Source organism: Panthera onca, chromosome C2 (assembly GCF_046562875.1).
Source record: "Panthera onca isolate mPanOnc1 chromosome C2, mPanOnc1 haplotype 2, whole genome shotgun sequence".
Taxonomy (NCBI): Eukaryota; Metazoa; Chordata; class Mammalia; order Carnivora; family Felidae; genus Panthera; species Panthera onca.
This window is the reverse complement of record NC_138347.1, coordinates 153,225,258-153,243,487: the sequence shown is the minus strand read 5'-3', so window position 1 is coordinate 153,243,487 and position 18,230 is coordinate 153,225,258. Positions and strand designations below refer to the sequence as shown.

At 51.3% G+C, this 18,230-nt stretch overlaps 1 protein-coding gene across 3 annotated transcripts in view; it reads left to right on the top strand.

Annotated features, from left to right (window-relative positions):
• Positions 1 to 18,230, top strand: part of ITGA9 (integrin subunit alpha 9) — a 357,855-nt gene that overhangs the window by 26,043 nt on the left and 313,582 nt on the right. For all 3 annotated transcript variants that reach the window (XM_078432512.2, XM_078432513.2, XM_078432514.2), the window contains exons 4-5: positions 1,345 to 1,468; positions 14,374 to 14,441. In XM_078432512.2, coding sequence (XP_078288638.1) covers positions 1,345 to 1,468; positions 14,374 to 14,441 — 192 coding nt within the window. The remainder of the gene's footprint in view (positions 1 to 1,344; positions 1,469 to 14,373; positions 14,442 to 18,230) is intronic.

The following is an 18,230-nucleotide window of genomic DNA, read 5'->3' as shown; positions in this document are numbered from 1 at the left end:
GCTGGCTCTGAGACTTACGGGAGCCACGCTGACACTTGGGCTTCCCGTGTGGAAAATAGGAATTCCAAAGACGCCTCTGGCCTCCCTCTAGCATTGCAGAAGAAATCAAATGTGGGCCCTGTAGATGCTGAATGTTGTGACCTGTTGTGCATTCGAAGGAAAGAGACCAAGAAGTTAAAAGGTCTGATTATTCTGGGACGCCAAAATATTTGACGGCTCAGTCAGTTGAGCGTCCGACTCTCGATCTTGGCTCAGGTCGTAATCTCATGGTTCGTGAGATTGAACCCCACCTTGGGCTCCACACTGGCAGTTCAGAGCCTGCTTGGGTTATTCTCTCTCTCTCTCTCTCTCTCTCTCTGTTCCTCCCCTAGTCTCTCTCACACTCAAAATAAATAAACTTTAAACAAACAAGCAAAAGCTCTGATTATTTTAGGAAAATACATTTGTAGGCCAGAGTGGACCGGGGGCAGAAGTGAGTGTGTGTCCATGAGAAACAGGCTGGGCAGAGTGCCCGCCCTCGCAGGAAGCGGGTCGGCCCCTAACCAAACTTATGGGTGCTGGGATGTGTGAGGTCACGCGCACACATGTAACTGGAGCGGGCAGGTGTGTCCGAGTGGGGGACTTCTGTGGTGGGTGGGGAAGGACGCGCCCCTCCCGCGTTCCTGCTGCTCCCCCCAGCCCAGCGTCCGTTGGACGTTCACTTACACTCTTGCCCGCCTGCGGGCTCCACACCGTGGCTACGTTCTCTCTCTCAACTGTAAACCAGGTCATGCCACTCACCTGTGTGAGACTGTTGGCTTCCCTTGCACGTCCACGAAGGTAATAGTCCCCACGGTCTGCAAGACCCCCGTGGGCTGGCCCCGTCCCCTCTCTGACCTCTTCCCTCCCACCGCAGTCCAGACCCGCCCGCCTTCCTTTCCCTCGAACCTTCAAGCCTTTCGCGGGGGCTTCCTCCGCACCCAGTGACCCCTCTCCTGGAACACTGTCCTGCACCCTCAGCGTGGCTGGTTTACTCTCCTGTCTCCCTGACCTCCATCCTTCCCACCTCCAGAGTCTCTGTCCCATAACTCCGGTCTTTCCTTCCCGGTGCTCAGCACTAGGTACCGTCCTCGTTGGTTTACGTATTTGTTTCCTGTCTCTTCCTAGTAGCCTCCTGGGGTTCGCTCATGTAGGTTGCCGATGCCCCAGACAGCTGGTGCCAAGCTCTGGCGGGACAGGAGGGAGGGTGGCTTTCTGGCCCCTCTGCCCCTCTCCTCCCACACAACCACCAGATGTTGCCTGGGTTCTGCTTTGGGACCTGCTGGGGCTGACTTTCCTGCTCTGACCCCTCTCTCTGTCCTTTAGGCCTGTGCCCACCGCTGGAAGAACATCTACTATGAAACAGACCACATCCTGCCCCATGGCTTCTGTTACATCATCCCGTCCAATCTCCAGGCCAAAGGCAGGACGCTGATCCCCTGCTATGAAGGTGAGAGCTGCCGATGCTCACCCCCATCCCCATGCCAGATCTCCACCCCCAAGGTACCCAGAGCCACGCCCATCATCTCTGTTCCCCTCAGCTTCCCAAATTCTGACCAGAGGCAGCACTGGGTCCCTGATTGGCCTCTTGGCACCCACAGCCCCACCCAGGGAATGGGGTGACAAGGGGGCCATGGTTCCAGGCCCTGCCCAGCCCGGCCCATCTCTGCCCCAGAGTCCACGGTGCTTACAGACCTATGTGAAGTCTCAGACCGAGATTCACTGAGCCTCAGCCAAGCCATCAGGCAGAGGCACTGCCACATGCTGTGCAGCCTTGGGAAACATACTTTTTCTCTCTGGACCTCAGTGTCCTCGCCTGAAAATTCAGAGGTTGGCCCAGAGAGTCTCCACAGTCCCAGCTCCCAAAGGATCCTAATGCTCCGGAGACAGCTCCACGGACAAACGTCCTGAGGCAGGGGGAAGAGGAGACTCAGGATTCAGTCATTCTGTGACATCCCACGGCTGACCTTCCTTCCCATGCGGTCTGCTCACCTCATGGTAGTTTTCAGACCTTGCCAAGGGGCACCTGGGGTCTTGGAAGGAAATGTATTTCTCAGGCTCCCTGCTTAAAACCTCCAAACACCTGGGCACTGGACCATAAGCTGATCATCATCATCACTGTTGTTATTATCATTTCTTAAAAAAATTCTTTTTGAGCTGATCGTTATTTAGCTCAGTTGAACTTGAGCTTGAAGGATTCAGGAAACATTCTCCTTTTCATCAGTTTTATAGCTTGTATATCAGGTTTTCTTTGCTTAGTTCCGAGTGAGATAGAACTCGTTTCCTCTTTAAGTGCTGTGCTGGTTATATTCCCCCTAATTTATTTGTTTGGACCCAAGTCTCCACCAGCCTCTGTTCACGTTTCCTCTGGGTCTCCCTGGGGTTTCCCAGGTTTCAAATCTGTGGCCACCAAAAATGATTCTGAGAAATGCTGCCTGGGCACATTCATTTTTCTGCCTCATGGAGGACCCTCCAGGGCCCTGAAGGGGACTCAAGTGTCCCGAGCAGGTGTTCCGTGCAATGTCCCCGCAGAAGAACTGGCAGGGTCCCTGCAGGAGACGTGAACCCCATCCTTCCGTGAGGGTGAGCCTTGTTCTTTTCCTGTGTCAGCATTTGGTCAGCTGTCGCTGGGCCACGTGGGGAAATTGAACTCTGGCCCCCTTTGTCTCTGCATTGTTCCGGTCAGAAGAAAAACTTCATCTGAAAAATAGGTGTGATGTAGTCCGTCAAGAGGGAGGGATAGATAGTATGAAGACACAAATAAGGGGTCAAGGCAGTGTCCTGACTGCCCCAGCCTATTCCTCACTTTGTCCCCCCAGGAAGAAAAGGCAAAGCCCCTGGAACAACTTTTTGGGTAGCTCGTTGGCCCAGGGAGAGGTGAGGAAATCGATAGGAGGCAGTGGTGATGGAATCCAAAGTAGTTACGCAATACGACCAGCATGTTGGTTTTCCCAGGAGACGTGTTGTGAAATATGGACGCGTTGCGGTCCCCAGCGATTCCTCTGTGTACCCCTATAAGAATCAGAACGCAAAAGGACAGACCTCTGACGCGGTCGCGGGAGCCCAATGTTACGTGCACCACTAGCCACCGTGGCTCACGCTTCCGGCACGTCTGTTGTCCTCAGATGTGGGATCAGCACTAGGCCGGTGTTGGTTTGGGGACTTCACACATTCTCTCACTTAATCGTTACAATCCCTTAGAAAGTAGCTATTCTTTGCTTGGGTTTGAAGAGGGGTAGTTTTCTGGAGGTTGTTCTAGAAGACGCCAGTGGGGGCGTGGGACACGAGAAAGGGAAGGAATCGCAGCCCATAAGGGATGCTGCCTAACAGGCTACCGTCGTGGGCAAGTCTCTGGAGCTCGGGGGCCGGCATGGAGCACACCTTGGAATTACCCACCTGAAGAGTGTGGGGGCTGGAGTCTTTCCACCATTCTGTCCTGCCGTGTGTGGGGGCAGGGCAAGGTCCCTGGCGGACAGATGTAGGTGCTGGAGGCCGGGCTGCATCACGGAAATGGTGAGGGCCGAGGGGAAGTGGGTGGGGCCCCCAAAGGTGGGCTTGGAGGTTGACCTTCTCCCGTGACAGATGAGGAAGCTGAGACTCCATTGAAATAAGTTGCCGGAGGTCCCTCCTACAGTATAAATGTTAGAGCTGGGATTTGGATTTCTCATCTGTCTGACCTCAGCAAGTCATTTTGTGCCCTCTTGGTTAGTGGTGATTTCTGTGTGTGTTTTGAAATTTCCAACTTAAATGAGACTTTAATAAGAGCCAGTCAACAACCCTCACAGAACAAGAGAGGGCGACTGAACTACCCAGACGTGAACGTTTTGGGTGTCGGTGCTCTCAAGAGCAGGCCCTGCCTGCCTTCCCCGTTGCTGGTGGCTCTGGTGTGATGCTTGGCAGGAAGATGGAAACCCACGTGAGCCAAGGAGGGCCACAGCGAGGCCAGGTGACTGTTCCACAAGTGGCCCTCATTCACAAGTGTGTGTGAGCTCTGGGCCTTCAGAGGTGTTGTGTGTGTCCCCCACCCCACCCCCCTGGGTGCTTGGGATCCTCACCATAGGACGTGGCCCCTGTGGCTCACTGGTCCCAGACGAGCTACGTGTGGAACAGACTTGAACTGAACCTACAGCCAGAGCCCAACTAGATGGCCAAACCCCAGCTGATCTGTAGGAGTGGGAGTGAGAAACGAATGCCTGTTATCTGTCACAGGTTTTGTGGTTATTACGCAGTTTAAGCTGACACGGGGCTCATCTCGTGATCCCAGATTCCTCACACGACAGTGGATGTGGGATCAGCTCAGGCTTCCAGGATTACTCTTCCACTGTTCCTCGGCTTAATGGTGGCCAAATGGAGCCAGCCAAAAAATAAGCAAAATGGCGGTCCCTCTTCACCCCGTCCCCCTGCCTAATCCTCCTTTCTCATGGGCACACACACACTTCCGTGTCCTAACTCAACACTCTCCCAGGAATGTTGGGGTATAACAGCAGCCCCTAGAACAATGGGACACTGAAGAGAATGTTTCTGTGGTGCTTGGTCCTGTGGAGGCAAGAGTGGTAAGTGCTCAGATTTCTCTAGAAGACTGGCTTGGCAGGATGGGGGATGCCGGCCACAGAGAACCCTGGCCTGGGCTCTGTTGACTTTGGGGATGTCCACCTCCCAGTTCTGTGGACTACTTTTGGTCTTAAAGCAACCAAATTTTCTCTTAATGTGGAAAAACTCGGTGACTCAGGCTCTCTGTTCCAAGTGGGGGATCACGTTACAGCTAAGTACGGTACAACTAAAATATTTCACAGTTTGACAGGACCTTTTGGATATCATCTCGGCCAGCCTATCTTTATTGAGGTCTAGAGATGCGGTGTGGCTTGCTCCGGGCCAAGTTTTTCGTTCCCTTCCGTCATTCATGTGTCATGCAAGGGAGAGGCCAAGTAGCCTGGTGGCTAAGAGCACAGACTCTGGACCCAGACTGCCAGCGTTCGAGTCCTAGCTCTGCCACATTGTTAATGTGCTGAGCTGTGCCTAAGCTACCTCAGGGGTCTGTGAAGAGGACGAAGTGAGTTAAAACTTGTAAGTTCTCAGACCAGTGCCCTGTGTGCGTGTCCACGGAAGCGTGCGCACTAAGCATATATGTGCTTGTGGTCTGTATTCCGTGCTAATGTACTATATGCACGCTAGGCAAGTGTTTGTCAATCACTGTGGGGTTCCTGATTTGTCTGCTAGGAATAAAATCCACACAGTCTTAAGTGCCTGATAAATCAAACCCAAGTGACCCAGTCCCAGCTGTCAAGTTCCCCATCCACAGGGGAAAACAGTGGAAACATGATGTTTCACAAGTGGGAGAGCCGTGCGGGGGAGAGAATCTCATGCCAGCGTGTATAGAGGGCACCTCTCCCCAAGGGCCCAAGCCGCATCCCGGGTCTAAGTGGCCTTAAGACAGCTTATTTCAGTTTGCAACTCCTGGAGGAATGGATACCCCCTTAGAGTCTGCACCCGACTGGGGCTCACGGAAGAAAGGAACGGCGGGAATCCGGTGTCGGTCGTGGCGGTGGGTGCTGGGAGGGGAGGAGGGGGCCCGGCTGCTTCTGGGTGTGCATTTTGTGGGATAGCGGGAGGACCGCTGAAGGGCGTAGGAAGCTGGGCTGGGGCCTGCTCTTCTGTGCCTCTGTGGCCTCACGCCTGTGGCTGGGCCCTCCGTGGGAATGCATGCCGTGATGCCTCCCTGGCATTACTTCGGAAGGTTATTGTTAGGGGCTCATGAGAAATTTCAGAAGTGCTGAGAAAGACCACACGTTGTTCTCTCGTTGCGGCCTTATTATGGGTCTCGCTGAGGGTCACCCGTGCTCTCTTCAGAATGTTGCAAGTTTGGTTTAATAGAGGAAAGCCTCGAAGTATGTGGGCCCCTGTCCAAACTGTCTCACAACTTTTGAATTCTTAAAAAATCGGTCTTTGGCACAAAGACATTTTTCTCATGACTTTTCAGGTGCTTCCTGTTTCTGGGTGGGTGGGAAATGCTATCAGAATATCCTGTTTGGAACCAGGAAATGGAAAGGGAATGGGAAACAAAGATGAACTTAGGACACAAAGTAAACCAGCGGAGCATGCCGTTAAGTCAGCCGTTTAGTTTATGTTTGATACAAGAACAGCATCATTGCTACCATATGTTGTTTGGTTTTATCAGAATGTGTGGGAAAACGAGAGGTTCGGTGGGACGGTGAGGGGGGAAGCTAGTTGTCAACTGAAGAGAAAGCTCTGTGAAGCCTGGGACTGTCAACCAAGTCCTACTTGGGGGCTCCCAGAAGTTAAGTCAGTGCATGGAGACTATGAGGCACAGAGAAGTCTTTCATCGTTTGCCCTTGAGCCCACCGAGGCAAGAAGCCAGAGCTCGGCAGCAGTGGGGTCTAAACAAGTCCTCTTTTTACGGCGACAGAAAAAGCCTCACGAATATGGAAAAACCAGGGAGCAGCTCTGCTAAATTAACAAAAAGTGGTCCAGGTAAAACACTGATGAACAGGAGCAGGCAGAGCAACATTGGATATTAGACCCGGTTTCAGGATCACTTGTCCCTGTGGTTGCACCCACAGCTCCTACTTTGGGTGACTTTGAGCCTCGGGGCCCTCATCTGTAAAAATGGGGAGATTAATCCCTCCTAAAGAGGTATTTGAGATATATCAGGTGCCTAACATAGTTCGTAGCTCAGGGTGAACCCTCAGTAAGTATGATTTTTCTAATTAAGTGCTGTTACAGTATCCTTAAACCTTCTGAGAAGGTTTCTAGCCGATCCTGCTTTAATGAATAGATAATGAAGGCTGTAGAAAGTTGGATATTACAAAAATGATTTGAAGGCTCTATGAAAAGATGATAAGTTCTTAAATATCTTTAAACATCCTGTTGGCACGATTTATTTGCTTGGTGAGATCTCCTCTCCCCTCCCTCCCCCCACCCCTTTTCTTTTCTTTTCTTTTCTTTTTGTAGATGCTTTCAAATTTAATTCATGCCATGTTTAAACCTTCTCATGTTGGGAATTGTTAGGGTCTGAATTTATCAAATTTTACTGTGCTTTAAAATTGTCCCATTGATTCCCAAGATTTCTGTGCCACTTTCCTTCTTTCTTATCTGGGTGTGACTGGCCTTTTATTCCCAGCTGATTTGTATCTCTCAGGACGGTGCTTATTTCTAGAGGAGGAAATAGATCACCCATTCAGATGTGAAGTTTTTATCCCCCCCCCCCCCCCCCCCCCATCTAATGTTGAATGCTGTGGCTCTACAGGGGATAAAAATCAATCAAGGTCCATTTACAAATGAAAAGGATTTGAGGTTTTGTCTTGTTTGGTTGTGTTTTTGCTTTGTTTTGGAGAGATCCCTAAAAGGCTAAGTTGATCCATTTAAAAATTCAAGAACAAGCCCCATACATTTTTATTAAATAAAGAACTCTACATTTACATAGGATTTTATGGTTTCTAAAGAGCTTTCATAAACATTATCTCATTTAAGTAAATACAGCAAATTTAAAAACAGATGTAGTTCTGTGTTATAGCCAGTCAAGGCGGAGAGGGACCCTGAGGAGGAGAGAGGGAGGGAGGGTGGCCAGAGGGAAACACCAGGGCCAGAAGAAGAGACCAGCTCTGTGGCAGTGGCTCTTGGGGCTCAGGGAACCCCATCAAGATTTCCGTTTTGTGCCAAGAATGTTACCACGGGCACAAATATATTCTGTATTCCAAACATGTTTCCATGCATCGTGTGGAATCCTTGACTGCTCAGACCGCATCGTCTAACATTTCCTTCTGGAAGTCCAAATGTTAGGAATCTCCTCTCCTAAAATTGCAAATCTGTATGATGGGTATCCTGGGTTTTATTCCTCTCACAGAAACTAACAGTTTCAGAGTTACCTACCGGCTGCCAGGTATTGTGTTAGGTAATTAACACTTATGATCTTCCTGAGTAGTGACATCATTTTGGGGGTAAGTATTCTTATCCCCATTATACAGATGAGCAAACAGGCTTGGGGAGGATGGTGAAGGTCACAGGCTCATTAAGCAGAGAAATGATTGTTGGCTTTTAAGTTTAGAGAAGGTTTCTTTGCACCACCTGTTCTGTTGGGGTGTTGGTTTTCTTTGTGACTACTGGGGTGCTGTGGCCCATCGCTCAGCAAAATCTCCTGTTCTGTCATAATTTTATCCTGAATTTTTAGGACACTACGCTAGAGACTTCTCAAGCTACGTTGCAGTTGTAACTGTAGATGCAAACTATAGACAAGTTCCAGCAGGTGCAGGGGGCAGATGGGGCCCCTGAGCCTGATAACATGTACTGGGAGGCCCATCTGCTCTGCGTCCTAGATCTTTCCTTACTGTAAGCATTTGGTATCACGTCTGAACAGTGGTTTGTCCATGCAGCAGGGGTAGTCATTCCCTGAGTCTGTTAGCTTCGGTCATCGTGTGAATTCTATTCTGTTCGGAGTTGGGACTCTCACTGAGATGTGACTGTCCCATGTTCGGGGTCACTTTTTTTTGGAGGGACGGAAGCTAACGCGGCGTGCGTTGCGTTGGTCATTTCGGGCTGCCGTAAGGAAAGTACCACAGACTCAGCAGCTGCAAACAACAGGCACCTGTATCTCACTGTTCTGGAGGCTGGGAAGCCCAAGATCAAGGCCCTGGCCGATTTGGCATAGCAGAGAGAGACAAACTCCCTTAGGTCTTTCGGGACTCACAAGAGGGCACCACGCCCATTTATGGGGGCTCTACCCTCATGACCTCACCTAATGCTGGTCACCTGCCGAGGCCCCATCACCTGATACCGTTGCATCGGGGATTAGGGTTTCAAGATATGAATTCTAGGGTGACACAAACATGTCGTCTGTGACACACAGTACGTTGAATGCAGGTCTATGATTTTGTGCCTGTACAGTTGCTTGCTTCTGCTTCTGAAGTTGGCAAGATTGCTGGTGGATTCTGGGTGTGGAAGGAACTATCTCAAGGCTACAAAACATTAAAACCCTTTCAGAATTTTTGCAAAGAATACAAAACGTGACATTTACCATCGTAACCGTTTCTAAGTGTGCCGTTGGGGTATCGCATACATTCGTTGTCGTGCAAACACCACTGTCCATCTTGAGAACTTTGTCAGCGTCCCAGACCGAAACTCTGTCCCCACGAGACAACGCTCCATTCGCTCCACCGCACCCCCTCGCCCCCCACCGCCGCCCCTGCAGGCCCTGACAACTGCCATTCTCCTTTCTGCCTCCATGAGTTTCACCACTGAAGTTTCACCACTTCAGACGCCTCATGGAAGTGCAATCATGCAGTATTTGTCCTTTTGCGACTGGCTTATTTCACTTAACACGATGTCCTCGGGCATCCGTATTGTAGCACGCATTAGAGTTTCCTTCCCTAAGACTTCATATTCCACTGAATGAATGCCACAGTTTGTGTATCCATTCATCCATCGATGGAAAACTTTTTTTTTTTTTTAAAGGATAAGAATTTTATCACTGCAGATGTGCTCTGTGAAGCATGATGGTGTGGGCATTCAGGAGCCCTGCCCTTTCATCCTGACTCAGCCTAATTTGCTGTGTGCCTTGCAATAGACTCCTTGCTCTCTCGGAGCAATAGTGACTCCATCTGTAAAATAAATGGATAGGATTCGAATTATAGATATGCTCTAAAGATCTCTTCCCCTCTTAAAGCTTCTCTCCATTGTAAGTTTCTGGCTTTCGGTAGTTTGCCTTATAATGCCCACCATTGCTTAATTATTAAATATTTAAACACAAATTTTTTAATGTTTATTTTTGAGAGAGAGAGAGAGAGAGAGAGACAGATACGAGTGGGGGAGGGGCAGAGAGAGAGGGAGACACAGAATGTGAAGCAGGCTCCAGGCTCTGAGCTGTCAGTGCAGAGTCCGATGCGGGGCTCGAACTCACAAACCGCAAGATCATGACCTGAGCTGAAGTCGGATGCTTGACCGACTGAGCCACCCAGGCGCCCCTAATTGTTAATTATTTTGATAAAATGGTTTCCTTTCTTCTCTAACCTAGCTATTTAGGTTATTTACTTTTTTTTTTTTTTCCACTTAGACTGTGGTCCCTTGCAACTGAGGATAGTTTTGTCTTTTCAGTTTTACATGTTGAGCTGCCCTTCTTACTAGCAGAGATTTGTCTTCCCGAATTCATTGTCCTCTAAATTGTAGTTTAATGATTAGTTACTCGGTATTCACTCAGAAATTGAGCAAAAATTCAGAAACGACTTAAGACTAGAAGGCTGTTTTTGTCTCTGTTTCATGGCTAAGTTCAGGAGCTACGGGAAAAATAATTTTAAAATTGACGCATTGCAAAGACGATCTTTGAGAGCCGAACCTTTCTGAAATAGGAAGAGAGATCAGAGGGAATAATATGTTACGCTGCATGTAAATCTTGATCTTTCCGTGGGTTGGTTTTATCCCACCAGCAATTGGGGAAGAGGTGCAGGAGGTGGCTCCACCCAATCAAATTCTTGATTGAACTAAAATTCATTAGTGTAAGGTCCATGTATTGAGTCGTGGGTTGTGGACACTTGGAAACCACTATTTTTTTCCTCTCTGAATTGCCTTCTGTTTACACAGGGCTTAGTAAAGGCAGCAGCTCACCCAAGGAAAATACTACCATTTTTAGAACGGAGGAGCCACACAGCTTAATGGATCAGCGTATGCCGCAGGCCAAGAAATTCAAACCCACCCACGGCAACCTGTTCCCACCTCCGCCGTGTGATTTCCAGGTCCCCTTGTTCAGCCACAACTTTGGCTTCTCGGATTCAGTCCCGCTGGATTAAACGGTGTTAGGTTTGTTGTTGCATCCGTGGGCTGCTTTCATGCCAAGCCTGATTCCCCTTTACTGCTTCAAGGTGGATAAATGTTTTGTTCCACAGCAGCAGGGGAGGGTACGGGCTTGTTGTAGCTCTCTGCCCGGCCACATCCTTGGGGCAGGTGGAGATTGTGTGGACATGGCCAGGAGTCACCAATGTGGGGCCCACAGCCTGTGTTTGTGCAGGGGAAGTTCTTCTGGGGACACAGGCGTCTGGAGGTCCCACCCCATCCTTCCAGCCTGCACTGCCTGGACTTCTCAGTGGAGGAAGGGATTGTGATCTGGGCGGGGGGTTTCTTGGGGACGCTGGGATGGGGCAGCCTCTTGTCTCCATGCCTACCTCCCTTTTCAAAGCTCTGGGGTATACAGGCTTTCCTGCCGTCTCAGGAACTGGATCTGAGCATTCTGTCCCTTTCCTCCTGAGGCCCCAAAGGGAACGGAATTGCCCGAGGTGGAATTAGCCAATCTAGGTTTACAAAGCCCAGAAACATCGATCCTGTGGGTCCCTGCCCTGCTCCAATCCCAGCCACCACCACCACCACCACCACCACCACCCTTAGGCCTTTGGGGTTAGTGGTGGCCCCGGGCGGGGGGGCTCAGGATTCCTGGTACCCAGAACACGACTCCTCGTGAAACGAGGCTGGGGCTGGTGGTCAGGGAGCCTGACCTATTGGAAGGCAGAGGTGAGGGCTGGCAGAGCAGTGGGGACAAAGGTCCAAAGCATGTAGGTTGGAGAGTTCCGGTGCTTTGCAGCTGGAGGAATGTGCGTGCTCCTCTTCTGTCTCCGCCTGGGCCTTGGGGCTGTGCACAGAGCCACTTGCCTGTGTGCTCCCTTAGCATAGCAGCGCTGGCACTTCCTCCGAACTGGCACAAGGCTGGTGTTGGGGACAGTGAGATGAACCAATTCATCTTGGTGTCGAATCAGCCGTGATAAACAAACACATGCTGTGACGGGGAGGGGGTGTGATTTACAGACACCTCCAGGCTCACCTGGGCAGAGAAGCTGTTCTGAGCAGGAGTTCCGGAAGGCCGTGGGCAGCTCAGAATAGGCACGTGTCTGATCCGGTCACACCAGCTGAGCCTTCCTAGACTTGAACTGCCGTGACTGCCTCTCCTCCCCGCAGAGTATGTGTGGTGGGATGGGGTGGGGGTGGAGGCGTTAGGACTGGATCCTGTTCCAAGTTGAAGGGGTGACTCGGAGTTACAGAAGTTTCTGGGAGCTCAGCGCTCTGGGTACTAGTCAGGAGCCCCACGTGGTTTGATCCCTTGTTCTAGAGCATCCCAAGAAGGCAGGTATAGACCCTTGGGTCTCAGAAAGTCAAAGCCGGTGGGATCGTGCCTGTTTTCTGTGTGTCCCTGGCCCTCAGACCTCTGATGAGGTCGTCCCAGCTTGGGGAGCCCGGGGCTGGCCTCTAATGGTACCTCGATGCTGGCTCAGGACTTTTTCTTGGGGCCGGGGGTGGGAGCACTGCTAGCTCCCAGAGTGGCCGTGGCTCCCTCAGGAGCCCTGTGTCCTGCTCCTGGCGTAGAGCTGACCAGCACAGTTTGGGGATGAGATGGAGAAAGACACATTTTCATATCTGCTATTTTTGGAGTCCCTGTTACAAAGGAGACCTTGAGACTATTTTCTTTGAAATGTCAAAGATTCCTGCGCAGTCCTTACTCATGTCATACATTGATGAGGCTGAACCGATGTGTCCTGCTCTGTCCCTTCGTTCAGCTGGTGGGGTCTGAATTTTCTTCGGTTCATTTGCATGAGAGTTACATTTGGCTGTTTAACCCCCGGAGGCAGTGGGGGAGGATACGCTTTTTGCCGGACCTTCCAGATGTAATATAACTGTTTGTTCGGGTTGGGACATTTTGATCCTTCTTGCCATTATGCTATTTGATGTAGGATTTAGTATTAATTTTTATTATTTCTTGCCATCAGACAGTTTGATGCATGGTGTCTTTATGACTTTGCATAAGCCCCACTTCCAGCCCTGGTGCCAGATTTTTGCAGAGAACAGGCGGGGTCCATTGTCCCTGGGTTGCTTGCTGACAGGCCTGTGAGTTCTCCTTGTAATAACAGAACAAGGCTGGAGGAACTGATTTAGCCCTCTCAAGGAAGAGGAGTAACTCAATTGACATTCCGTTGTAATTTAGCAGTCGGTTAATGGCCACTTACTGGAAAATGTTACCAGGCTCTGCAGTGAGTGTTGTTAGAAACTGAATTACTCTGTATATTTCCCCAGGGTCCTTTTCCCCCTTCTCCTCTAGTGCACACTCGAGCTGCAGGAAGTGGCTTTTTGTTGCAATCATAGCTTCATTGTTCCTCTGGATTATTTATTTTGTTTCAAAATTAAGTATATTGCCTTTAATGGTAGCAGAGATGTGCCAAGAGCCCCCGGGTGACATGAGGATCACTGGGTTATTCTGTTGGGTAGCCCAGGCCTGCAGGTGCCCAGGGGCAGGCAGCCATGAACCTGTATCCGACAGTGTTGGTTTCATGTGTAATTAATCAGAGTCACCTGAGCAGAATGTCTCTCTCTCTCCGTGTCTTTACCCATGTAATTATTTCAGCCGGCTGGTCACTGTATGGGTTTTGAGTAATCACTCACTCCACAGAGCCTTTGATAGGCCACAGAGGTGAACAAATGTGAATCTTGGCTTTGCCATTTACTAGCTGTGTGACCTTGAACAATTCACCTAACCTCTCTGAGCCTCAGGAGTTTTGCCTATTTAACCGATGACAGTATGGGCTCCCAGGGATAAGAGACCAAGGCAATGGCGTGCGTGGACGCAGCTAACAGTGCCTAGAACGTGCGAAAACATCTTCCTTCCAACTGAAGAATAGAACATCAGCAACAGAATGCCCCCTTTGTCGGGTCAGAGTGTTGGGAACGGCGAGGGAACGGTGGAGGAAAAAGAACTTAACCGTCTGTGTTTATTTTGACCTGGAGAGAGCTTCCCCTTTTATGGAAGATACAGGGGTCAATGTATAGCGTCACCATACCCCATCAGTGATAGTGTAACCGAGTGCGGGGCAGGTCTGGTGGGGTCCCCTCTTCCTGCAGCCCCAGGCTCCGATGGCTGGTTTCTGGCTGGATGGCAGGAATCATATTGCCTCCAGCTCTAAGGAGGGGTTGTCTTCCAGTGGGCTCCACACAGGGATGGCCACATCATTCCATTTCTGGGTCATGTGTTCAGCTCCCTTTCCTCCCGGGGCTCTCCATCCTGTCTGGAGTAAATGAAATAATCGTCACCCGCCTCCCACTTAATTACCACGGCTGCCGCTCCTCTCGCCCCTACATGCGTGCAGGAAGTCCGCTGGGGCGCTCGGGAGCCTCACGGCCCGATGGCACCAGAGGCTGGAGTTTTGAGGTCTGGTGGATTCCCGAGACTTTCCTTCCACACCCCAGCCTGGAAGGCGTCCCTGGGCCCGGCCCACAGCGGTGCACGGGGAAGTGGCCAGCACGCTCAGCCGCTCCACACACGACCGGTACAGACTGACGAGGCTGTGGTTTGCTTCTTTCCTTCCTCCCCTCTAGAGTATAAGAAGAAGTACGGAGAGGAACACGGCTCCTGCCAGGCTGGGATAGCAGGCTTCTTCACCGAGGTGGGTGTCGGCCGCTGGGCATCTCTGCCCTCCTGCTGGTGGTGTTTACTTCCTGGCTGACGGTGGTCTTGGGAGCTTCCTGAGACGATGCCTCCGGTCGCATCCAGGGAAGCTTATGGAAACCGGCGGGGGCACCTGCTGGCCAGAAAGCACCGGGGGAGGGTGGGCGGGCTCATATGGAGGACACACCTAGTTGGACGGTTTCTCTAAGGAGTCCTCTTGACTCGGAGACCCACGGAAGGACTTGATTCACGGGAGTGCAGGTGGGATGATGCTCAGTCAAGCGTGTGTCTCGTTGCTGGCAGTGAGGAGGATGTATTAAGCGTCACCTCCTATCATTCCTGTGTCCTAGGTGGAGAGATCGTAGGATTTTGTATGTAACTCAGCCAGCCCCTTTCCCAAATTGCAAAGGACCGTGCACTTGAATACTGATGTGCCTGTGTAGTGGCACCATGATCTTTGGCTGCCGGTACATCTTGAGGGACTGTTCATAAGTGAGTCTTACCTACTTTGAGTGTCCCCTTCGCATCCGCCCCTTGTTTCTCAGGCATCATTTTGATTATGTGCCGTGTGCGAAGTTCCGTGTCAGGTCCTGTAAGTGGCCCAGTCATCCAGGTGGTTGTCCAGGCCCAAACGAAAGAGTACTTTTCCTTTAGAATTCATCTGCACTCCTGTTATTTGAACCTCCAAAACATATCCCAAATATGACCGTTTCAATTCCCCACCATCATCACCCTCTGGAAAAGCCACGGTCGTCACCTGGAGATGCGCTGGTTTGATGCTTATTTATTAAAAATAATTTTTTTAATCTTTATTTATTTTTGAGAGAGACAGAGCGTGAGCAGGGGAGGAACAGAGAGAGAAGGAGACACAGAAACCAAAGCAGGCTCCAGGCTCTGAGCTGTCAGCACAGAGCCTGATGCGGGGCTCGAACTCACAAACCATGAGATTATGCATGATCTGAGCCAAAGTTGGATGCTCAACTGACTGAGCCACCCAGGCACCCCTGATGTTTGTTTATTTTTGAGAGAGAGAGAGACAGACAGAGTGTGAGCAGGGGAGGGGCAGAGAGAGAGGGAGACACAGAATCCGAAGCAGGCTCCAGGCTCTGAGCTGTCAGCACAGAGCCTGATGCGGGGCTCGAACTCACGAACTGTGAGATCATGACCTGAGCTGAAGTCGGACGCTCAACCGACTGAGCCCCCCAGGCGCCCCTGAGATGCTCTGGTTTGAGCTAGTCTCCCTGCATCTGCTTTTTTTTTTTTTTTTGTAGTAAAATATACATAACATGAAATTGACCATTTTGACCATTTTTTAAAAGTTTATTTTGAGAGAGAGAGAAAGCCTGAGTGGGAGGAGGGGCAGAGAGAGGGGGAGAGAGAGAATCCCAAGCAGGCTCTGTGCTGTCCGTGCACAGCCCAACGTGGGCTCAGTCCCACTAAATAAACGGTGAAATCATGACCTGAGCCAAAATCAAGAGTCAGTGTTTAACTGATTGAGCCGCCCGGGCGACCCTATATTGACCATATTGAAGCAAACAATCCAGCGGTATTTACTGCATTCCCAGTGCTATGTAACCATGGCCTCTCTTGCTTGACAACATTTCCATCACCTCAGCCTGCATCTGTTCTCAACTCCCACCCTGTGTTTTCTGCACAGCAGCCCGAGGAATCTTTCAAAATCGAGCCCTGTCGGGGGGCACCTGGGTGGTTCAGTCGGTGGAGCGTCCGACTTTGGCTCGGGTCATGATCTCACGGTTTGTGAGTTCGAGCCCCGCGTCGGGCTCTGTGCTGACAGCTCAGAGCCTGGAGCCTGCTTTGGGTTCTGTGTCTCCCTCTCTCTCGGCCCCTAACCTGCTTGCATTCTGTCTCTGTCTCAAAAATAAATAAACATTAAAAAAATTTAAGGAAAAAAAAAGATTTATCTCTCGGATTTGTTTTCGTAGACATTATATGCTGGAAACAAACTCCATTGTTTTCCTAAACGTGTAGTTCTTGTTGTCATATTGGTCTGCTGACCAGGTTTTCTCACCCCACCGGCTTGAAATCCTATCCTGCCATATGCCAGGCTCATACGCTTCTTCCATCTCTGTTGCACATTTAGATGGGGTGACTTCTGGGGCTGTCGCTCCTCCAGGAAGGTCTAGTAAAGTATGACTCAGCTCAGTAGGCAACAGCGAACCACTGTCAGTCCACAAGCAGGTCACGGACACCATGGATGGCAGTGCTGAGAGAGAAAGGCTGGGTGGGCTGGTGTGGCCAGGACTTTAAAAGTGGGAGGGCCTGGAGGGAGGCCGGGGGTGGGGGGTGGTCTGTGATGGGGTCCAGCCACAAAACAACAGGGCAGGAATAAGAAGCGAGCAGAGCAATTGGAGAATATCAAGGCCGTATCAGCGGGCTGGATGGCCAGGGGACTGTGGTATAGACGAAGTATGTGTTGAGCCAGGGTTCTGGAGAACAGTGGTGCCCCGGTGGGAAGAAGGCTGTCTAGAGATGAATCACCGGAGGAGGTAAACGGATAGGTGTGAGGTGATGGGTGGGACACTCAGAGGTGTTTTTGGATGCAGAGACCACAATCCCACCCGAGTTGGAAACTCGGATCTGGCCATTGCTAGTACCTCTGCAAGGGGGCTGGGTACGCTCAGCCTGGAACTGGGGATGGGGTGGGGGGAAGGAGGCCTCCTTTAGCCAGCGGGGGAGAAAAAGTAGACTCATTACAGAAATGAGAAATGAGGGCTCATCAGAGCCGTTGGTGGAGAACTAAGGGAGAGAAGGAGTTCCCAGGGAGGGGGTGTCCTTATGGTCTCACCAGCCGGAAGGTCAGGGAAGGCAGGGCATCGGGGCCAGGCAGAAGGAGGTCTTGGTAGGAGGAGCGGGAAGGGCAGGGCCGGATGGGAACCCAGGTGCCTGTGCCAGCTGCTGGTGACCAGAGGAACGGGAGCACCTATTGGAACTCGAGGCCCTGGGAGCCACGGAGTCTCAGCATGTGCCAGCTGGGCAAACAGCAGTGGGGCTGGAGGGCATGCGATGTGGGGTTGTGGGGCCAGGGAGTGGGAGGCTCAGCCCTCTGACCCGGCCACCGTCTCCTGGCTGCCCTGGGCTTTGCCTCCCTAAACAGGAGGTCTTTGAACTCACGGCCTCTCTCGTTTCTGGAACTTCAGCTGTCGGAGGCCGTGCAGGAAATGTGGTTGAAAGGGTCAGGCAGGACTTCTCCCCTCGCCTGCCCTCCCGCTGACCTCGTCACTTGGGCTTGCTTTTGCTGTGGGCTCGGCTGTTCCTGCACAGGGCTGGCAACTGCTTCTGTGGCCTTCCGGATGTGGCCACGTTGCCCCCAAGGACGCTGGCCCAAGGCGCCTGCTTGGCCTGAAGGTCTGTGACCCAGGGGTTACCAAAGCTGTCTGCGTTATGGATACCACGTGAGTTTTAGCCTGTTACTGAGGATAAGGGAGAGCTTCCTGGGACCTTTATTGTTGTAGCTCTGGAGGACAGAGACAGATCCTTGTGAGTAGCTAGAGGAGACTTAGACCGGCCCACCCGTGTAGGAGCACTACCGCGGGAGCCTGGAGACATCTGGGTGAAGTCTGGGACACAGACTTCTGTTGCAGAGCCTGAGTGCCCATCTGCCCTGCCCCCACCTCCGCTCAGGCCAACTTACAGCTCACAGAGAAAAGCCCGTGGCTCCTGAGGCACACCCCACGCCCCTGTACCTCTGGAGGTTCTGCTAACATGTGTACCTAGGGAAAAAGGCCCGCACTGTTTACGGAAGGGATTCTACATGTGAGTCAGGCGG